This window comes from Adiantum capillus-veneris, chromosome 19, assembly GCF_014529385.1.
Source record: "Adiantum capillus-veneris isolate H3 chromosome 19, ASM1452938v2, whole genome shotgun sequence".
NCBI classification, from domain to species: Eukaryota; Viridiplantae; Streptophyta; class Polypodiopsida; order Polypodiales; family Pteridaceae; genus Adiantum; species Adiantum capillus-veneris.
In genome coordinates this window covers 48147225-48155805 of record NC_140949.1, presented here as the reverse complement: position 1 = coordinate 48155805, position 8581 = coordinate 48147225, and the positions used below count along the sequence as shown (strand labels likewise).

The following is an 8581-nucleotide window of genomic DNA, read 5'->3' as shown; positions in this document are numbered from 1 at the left end:
ACCTTGTCCAAGTTAGCTCGTAACTAGGTTTAAAGCTTGGACACATCATACATGTCAAGATTTGAAGGGCATTCTTAAATTACATTGGCAGTCGTTCACCTTGATATTTTGTCTTTACCCCTTCGGAGAGCCATGGGCGTATGGCAAAAAGTAAGCCTCAACATGCTCTTTAGCAACAATTTATGGCTAGGGTCTATCTTGGTGGCAACCACTTGATTCTTGAGGTGTATTAGATGAGCATACACAAAGGTGTGAGAGTAAGGGTAGTGAAAATGAAAATCCTTGTACAAAACTGAAGCAGTAGTTTGAGACAAGGATGACAACGCCGAGAAGGAAGCCTAGGGCCTCATGAGCTCTCAACCATCCATAGGCTCACAAGCAACTTGGAGATTTAGGCATGTTTTCAACACCAGCTATGCCCTGGTAGCCTTGAAACATGCCTTGGCAGCTATGCCCTAGCAACACGGAGAAGGAGGCCTAGGGCCTCATGAGCGCTCAACCATCCTTTGGCTCACAAGCAACATGGAGATGGAGGCATGTTTTCAATGCCAGCTAAGCCTTAGCATCTTTGAAAAGACTGGCGTGAGAAGACTGGATGCCAATAGGACCAGGAGAAAGGAGAGGTCTGAGCATGAGATGCCACAAGAGGGGTGCGAGAAGGGGGGGAGATCCTCATGTATTGGAAGACATTCTCTCGCACACAGAGAGAGAGAGAGAGAGAGAGAGAGAGAGAGAGAGAGAGAGAGAGAGAGAGAGAGAGAGAGAGAGAGAGAGAGAGAGAGAGAGAGAGAGAGAGAGAGAGAGAGAGAGAGATGTGGACTATCGGCTGCAGTCCAACTCCAACTCCTCCATGCAGCGAGAATTCAAAATCTCCACGATTCTCTTTCATGCTCGGAAAACATGCAGGCACTCAAAATAATGGTTGCTGCCATGCACTGACCGCCAACATTAGACTTTTATATTTACAGGCTCCGTCCCTAGCATCTTTTAAAGATTTGCCCTCACACGATTTTATTTGAATCGTGGGCACATAGTAGCACCAAAACCTATACCAAAGACGAGTTTTGAGCCGAGGCACTATCCAATGAACAAGTTCCACATCATCTCCTTACTTGTTTTGGGTCCATCGTTAGTGGTTGGACTACTTTTGGCACAATTTGGCGCCTCTTGTGGACAACTGTCAACGTGCTTGCAAGTCCTCCTAGGACCTACACCTAATAGCCTTATAATGAAAATCAGACGATTCCATATTTCTAACAGGTTTTATGGGAAAATTACCTCTAATTTGTGGAAATTCCCAAAAAATACCCCTCAAATTTCAAAAATTCCAAATACCCATCATACTTTGTCATAAATTCCCAAAATGCCCTTCAAATTTCCCAAATTTCCCAAATACCCCTGGTTGTGAGAGTAAATTTATCCAAAGATAAAAAAATTTGTAGCTTTTCATAAAAAGAATGATTGTCTATCATTATAAGATACTAAAACTAGAATTTGAGCTGGTTATGTAGGCTTTGGAGATGAATTGCTTCATTATTTTTAGACATAATTGTCTTTTTTTTTGGGAGGTAATTTGTGACAAATTACATGCTAAGCACTAAAAAACGATTCTCCATTGTCAAAAAAGAATAAAGATTAGGTAATTGTGAACAATCCAAGTAAAATAGATACAAAGGTATTTTGGGAATTTTTGAAATTTGAGGGGTATTTTGAGAATTTCCACAAATTAGAGGGGTATTTTGGTAATTTTCCCATCTTTTATTACCCAATTGATGACAATGCCCAATGCCCAGTGCCCCCGGGCCGCCATAGCCGGAGCTTGGTCTTTCCAGTAAAGTGCCCGCCATATCCGAGACTTCAGCTTGGAGTTCGCAGATCCTTGTCTTCTTGTGCAATTTAGAAGCGCACAGTGTTCCTGCATATTATATTGTACCTCGCGGAGAGCTCTCCGGCTATGAATGCGACACATAAAACAAGATGCAAACTTCGGTTTTCCCATCGCCACTTCTTTCTTTGTTCTGTTCCGAATGGAAATTAGAGAGAAGGGTAATGAAGGGTCGTTTGTAAGCGAAAGTACGTGTGACCACCGTCTTTTCTGCACCTGCATTATGCTTATTTTTAGTCTCCCTTGCAGCCATTGTCATTTGGGATAGCCTATTGTTCAGGCAGGAGATTACAGACAGGAAATTATGTCTCGGGGGCCTTACGGGCCTTCGACGTCAGTGCATTAGATGCCATTCTGGTTTCAACCTGAGAATTACAGAGTTCCTGTCTTGTAAGTCAGCATATCTACCTATCACACAGAGTTATTGTCTGTGTGCTGGCCCAGCATGTTCCTTTTTGCTCTTCATCGTAGCCACAGATGCAGGAGAACGGATGACATTCTCTCAAGCAATTGGCTTTACATGTAAGTAAGTGTAATGATGTGAGCAGGTTTTTGCAGTTTTCCAGCGCAATGTCTGAGGATACTCTTCAAATTCAAAAGGATGAAAACTTTCCACACAACAACAGTGATATGCTGGCCCTTCATCTTGATGGTGTAGTATATCCGCCCATAACTGTGGTTAAATCTGAAGGAAAAGCTAAGCGCAGAAGTGGAGCAAAGCAAAATTTGGACACAGAGGATGCTTTCAACCTGCTTCATGGCTCTAATCCTTTAAAAGTGGAGTTGACTCGTCTTGAAAATGAAGTTCGAGGCAAGGCTCTCTATCTGAACAATTTACAAAGTGTGCTTACCTTTTGACTTTAGCTTTTAAAAGAATTGATCAATTAAATTGACACAATTGTGCACGTAACAGATTGATGTGTGTGCATGTATGTTTTTACCATAGTTTTCAAATGCCTTAGAGTCTTCTTTCCATTGAATGCTACTATGACACAATCTCGTTGGTTTTCTTGTGCTGCTTCAAATGATGTTTGCCTTTTGTCCAAGAAAGCAGCACAAAGATCACTATAGGTTGGTGCTAGTCTTGCTTGTTAAAACTTTTCTATGCTTACAAGAATTAACTGAATGACATTTATTCACCTTACCAACTTTGGCTAAGAATGTGTCATATAGTACATGGTCCCAACTCCCGGGGAAAGCTCAATCAAGGAGAGAGGGAGAGGGAGGTAGGAAAGGGAGAAGATACAAAGGGGTATTTCATTTGAATATTGTTTCTAAGCTAACAAGACTAGTTAGGAACTTTATATGGGCTGGCTAGTTAGGAACTTTATATGATTGCATGTGAGACACATGTTCCACTGCTAATGGCATTTTTGGAAGTCTTCAAAGCATGTTCTCTCTCTCTCTCTCTCTCTCTCTCTCTCTCTCTCTCTCTCTCTCTCTCTCTCTATTCTTCTTCTACGGAGGATCCGATCCTCTCTGAAGCACACACGGGTTCTCGCGGAGAATCCGACAAGGATGACACTCCTCCAACTATTGGTTCGGGGGGATGAAGAAAAGCTGAGTCCTAGCATGGAAATGGAAGAAACCAATGAAGATTTTGGCAAATTTCCGACGGGAAATCTCGACAAAGCGGAGTACAAACATCAAGTGTAGGTTGACATGTGTATGAGAACATTGCTCAAGTACTCCAAATACTGGAAATATATGAATCACTTGAAGAATTACCCGCTTGACGAGGTTCAATCCAGACGGCAAGAGGTTGTCCATCTGCCTATCAAGTCGGTAATGAAACAGATAGCAAAGCCAAGTGCAGAAAAACAGAAATTGTACTCGATGAAAGAGTTCGACATTGCTCTTGAAAAGAAGATGAATCAATTGATGAAAAACTTAAAGCACTCTTGGAAGAGGAAGAAATCAACGGATTTTCCCAGTTATTTGGGCCGGGAATCGACTTTCGAGGTGGTGAGTATATCCAAGAAGCGTGTTTGTTTCGAGGATGACCCAAATTTTTCTTCGTCTTTAGAGAGTTCCAAGAGTTCGTCGTCCTCTAGTTCTAGTGAGGATGAGAAAAAGCTGGAAAAGTGGAGAAAAAGCAAGAAAAGCCGATTTTTGAAAAAGTCTAGAAGGCAAAGGGAGCCATCTAGTAGTTCAAAGGAGGAAACCTCGTTCAAGAATTGGGGTCAAGCAGTCAAGTTTAACACATTTTTGGGCTATCAAGACACCCATTGAGCCCTTAAATTCATACAACAATTTGACATCCCCTTCTCACGAGGTCATTTCTCAGATTGCTCCAAGGTACGAAGGGCGGCATCTTACTTGAAAGGAAATGCATAGATGTTTTGATCTACTCTGTTGTTGCACAGAGAAGCAACCAAGAAGTGGGTGAAATTCAAGAGAGTTTTTTTTGATGTATACTCATGTGTGTGCGCGCGTGGTGTGTGTTGTGTTTGGGAGCATATGTTAGTACCTAGTTCTACACCTACTACTGGACACTGGCGACATTAGTGGGGATGTCATGGTATCTAGTCAATACTATGCATGATGGAGCTGATGGTTACATTGGCTTGAGGGTGACTACCATGGGACAAACCTTGATAATTTGGATAAGGGCACTTTTTGACTCTCGATGCAAAGTGGATGGGGAAAGAGAACCTCGTAGATTCTCTTCAATTTTGGACTCTTCAGAGGAATATATACGCAAAGTCTCGGAGAGAGCTGGACCCTCGGGGAGTTGTACCTTTGCGAAGCAATAATAAAGAAATACCAAAAGGGGCGCCAGTCTTGGGGCCATTGCATCTGAGGACGAAACTCGACCATTCCGTGTCGAGTCCTCTCTCTCTCTCTCTATTCAAGTTTGGTTATTTGCAAATTTTGTCGTATGTGGCTATTGATTTCTCGCTTGGAGTGTCCAAGCTTGTAACAATTACTTTACTTCATGTCACAATTGCTGACATGTCAAGTCACTGAAGAACGGAGGCAACCTGCAGATCTCGGCCGAGGGGCCTAAACCCTAAGAAGAAGCAAAAGAAGCCAAAGTAGAAGTTTTACCGACTTACAAGGTCTTGTCGAGTGGCCTATTTTAAAGAAGATTTCCCACCAACCAACTTATGGGAACCTATCCGATGGGACCCAAGTGACATAAAGGCATGAAAATAAAGCAAGCCCGCCCCCCCACACACACACGGAGAGCTGATGACATGGCAGCTGTACGGATTTCCGCAATTCGTTGACATGATAACATGGTAGGTGTATGGATTTCTGCAATTCGTGCTGACATGATGACGTGGCAGGTGTACGGATTTCCACGATTTACATTGAGCAGCTTTGGGCGGCAGTTTTTGAGGCTAGATGCTTTTGAGTTTGATGCTTTTCATGTAACTGCTTTTCACCAAGGGCCTTTAAATCTGAGCCAAGAGCTCATTCTTTGGCATGCTCCCGTGAGGTGCAAAGGATGGACTACTGGTGTTGTACAAAGTTCAACAAGTAATATAGAGAAATACGGAAAGGGGCGTCAAGGTTTGGGGCCAGTGCTCTCTTGGGGTGGAATTTTGCCACTAGTCTCGTGTCATCTCTCTCTTTTATTTCAGTTGTTATTTGAAGTGCTTAAAGTTGTTCAGTTTGTTCTTTTTCGTCGCACGTGGTGCCCATCTCTCGTGATAGTGGTATCAAAGCTTCAGGCGTGTGCTTTTCTGAAAGCATACCAGTTCTACCAAAGAGCAGACAGAGCAAGATGTCGCTTCCAAGTTTCACAGAGAAATTTATCAAAGATTCTTCCTAGCTCGACCCTCGACTTATTAGCCACTCCCACCCTCCTGTCTTCATCGCTATGTCTTATAGGGTATAAGCCATCTGCTGCTAAATTGGCTTTATCTGACATAAAAATAATTCTAAATGAATTATTGGATTTATAAGTGAGAGGGTTCTCGCTTGGAACACCAAGGAAAAATAATTCTAAATGAATTATTGGAATTTTAAGTGAGGGTTTTTCTCACTGGAGACATCCGAGTACAGAGTATTCCTAGTGCGTCATTCAAAGTAATGACGGGAGCACTGTGAACAGGAATATCTGTAAGGCCACCAGGAACGGGTACTTCTGATGTGTCACATCCGATGGGCGACAGGGAGCATCGGAAAGAAGTATCCGACCATCCGGGAACGGATATCTTTGATGCGTCATAGGATGGGTGACATAGAGCATCGTGAAGGGGATTGTACCGTAAGTTCGGTAGGAAAGGACTAGGTGATGGGTATTCTTGATGCGTCACAAGGTGGGTGACGGGTGCATCGGAAAGGGGATATTCATAGTCGAGAGGAAATCCGAACTGGAAAGAGAAATACGCGTAAAGACGCAAGCACAAGAATAAAGATGGGTTCGGAGAAGCTTTTCTTAAAAAGCAGAAAATTTTAACGAGTTTTCCGGGAAGAGCAGATGCTTTCCCGCGAGGAATCTATGTTTGCATGCACTTCGTGCATGTGGTTGCATCCAGGGACGCCTGGGAAGTGTTGTGAAAAGCATTGTTTTAAACTTATAAGGTTTTATTGAGTTTTTGGGCAGGTTCAAACCAATTTTAAAATATGTCGGCCGTCCACTTAATAAGTGGGCAGCCACTTAGAAAATAAAGCAACAAAACCAGCCATGGAATTCTTTCTCTCTATTTCGGGTAGAACAACGAAAAAAAAAATGAAAAAAAATATAAAAAAACCGGTCGCCATCTCTACGCGAGCAGCTATTCGTGCCGTGGCGAAGAAGCTATAAAACCACCACATGCCCTCACTGAAAGGGGGTTACCAACGCCAGCAAGAGAAGACTCTACCGCCAGAAGACGCGAGAGATCGTGAGACTAAGAAGCACGGAAGTCGCTTTTCCCGCACAAGAGCGACAGGTATCTATTGTGGATTCGCCTTACAAATTGTTGTCGCGTGTTTGCGTGTGTTTGCAGGTACTTCATCGCGAAGGAGAAGCGAGAAGGCTTCGGCCTACGCTTGGGAATTCCGGGAACGGAATTCGGAAATTGTCTGCGGAGTCTCGAGTCCGAGTATAGACGGAAAAAGGATTGAGAGCTCGTCTCTCGGATTTCCCTTACGGGAAGGAACGACCATCGAGTCAGAGATTTAGAACGGAGGGGTTTTCTCCGGTTCTTGTGCTTGTAAAAAGATTCTCCCTAATAAAGGATTCTCTTTAAGGGGGGGGACCAGCCCATCTTCTGGTCCCCAGTACTGTGTCGATCTTCTCACTCTCTCTCTCTCTCTCTATTTATTTCTCTCTATATCCTTTGGCTTCAGTATTAAGTGATAAATTCTATTTATCCGAGTATATTTTATATTGTTATGCGCTCCCGTTTGTGACAGTGGTATCAGAGCATGGTCTCCTCTCTTTCTCTGTAAAGGAGGACGACTCTGGGAAGATACGGGAAGAAGCCATGACAAGCCAAGAGAGAAGTAAACAGGCGGAAACCTAAGTCCTGTAGGAAAAGCTCACAGAGTTGGAATTTTTTTTCTCTCTGCAAGAAGTCGACACAAGACTTGGGATTCTCTGAGAAGGCGACAAGAGCATGATGCTCAAGAAACTAGAGAATCCAAGGAGCGGAATGCTCGAGATCCTTCATAATCCAACAAATATCCATGAACGTCAATCCAGAACTATAGCCATGAAATCCTGTCATTCCTGGAAGGATATGAAGAAGGTCTCTAGACCTAGGAACACTTCCAGTCAAGTTTGATACTTTTGACGTAAGGGAAGATGCCCGGAAAGCTACCGCTTTTATTCGACAAGTTTGAAGTTGCCTTTGCAAACGGCAATTTCTGAAAAAGCGTCGAAGATGAGGCATGTGACCAAACACCTCAAGGGGATAGCAAGTACTTGGTGGTATACCAAAGCTTTGCAAGGAACTTACAACAGCAAATTTAGGCTGAATTTTCCGACAAATTTTTTTCCTCTAAGCTTTGAGGAAGGCATCCAAGAAGATTGGGATTGGTTTGCCCAATAGGTACACGAGCGAGTCAAAGCAAGTAGTGGTTCACTCTTGCCAAGGTAGCTCCATTCTTGATCCTCTCTGAGGAAGGAAAGATGAACAAATTTAACGAAGGACTTTTGCCCGAATTTTGTAAACCCATTTGCAAGATACTTTGCAGCAGATGGTGGAGTCAGCAATAAAAGCTGAAAGTGTACACCTTAGTGTACATAGAATACAATCCCCGCAGTGGGACGAGAACCATTGAACACAGAAACAACGAATTTTTGTTACCTCTCCTCGAAGGATACATTGCTATCCGGAGAAAGTTTGGAGTAAGGGAATTCAATCTAACTCCTGAGTTTTTGACCCTCAAACTTTAAGTGAGAGGGCAGGTCTTTGATCAAAGTTAAAGCTTTGAGGAACTCATAAAATGCGTATTGCTTTTATGCACGAGATATGCATGTGTCTAACCAGGACAATCACTCTCGAGTATTTATGAGAGTAGGATCAATTTGAAACATTGTTTTCTGAGATGAATTGGTTTGCTCAACCATCCGGAAGGTCAACTATTGATCTCGTATCCGGTAGTTCAAAAACAAATTACCTGCTATTGCGGGTAGGACGGCAGAAAGGAAGGAACCATTCCGAGCTTTCAACCAAGAAAAGCTTTCACTAAGCTTATGAACCAACACCCCCTACCCGGGAAGGGAAGATATGGTAGTGCTTTTCGCACAAGTGA

The 8581-nt window shown here is 43.1% G+C and overlaps 1 protein-coding gene across 12 annotated transcripts in view; it reads left to right on the top strand.

The window, feature by feature from the left end:
• Positions 1-1782: 1782 nt before the first annotated feature.
• The window catches only part of LOC147433966 (microtubule-associated protein 70-1-like), an 89381-nt gene continuing 82582 nt past the window's right edge, over positions 1783-8581 (top strand). For 5 of the 12 annotated variants that reach the window (XR_015185329.1, XM_086490592.1, XM_086490591.1 and 2 more), the window contains exons 1-3: positions 1785-2046; positions 2135-2275; positions 2434-2696. Coding sequence is in view for 11 of the 12 variants with exons in the window: in XM_086490592.1 (XP_086346718.1) it covers positions 2232-2275; positions 2434-2696 (307 nt within the window). In the remaining variant the exon portion in view is untranslated. Of the gene's footprint in view, positions 2276-2433; positions 2697-8581 lie in introns of all 12 variants that reach the window. The other 7 variants (XM_086490586.1, XM_086490583.1, XM_086490594.1 and 4 more) reach the window with 6 other exon arrangements.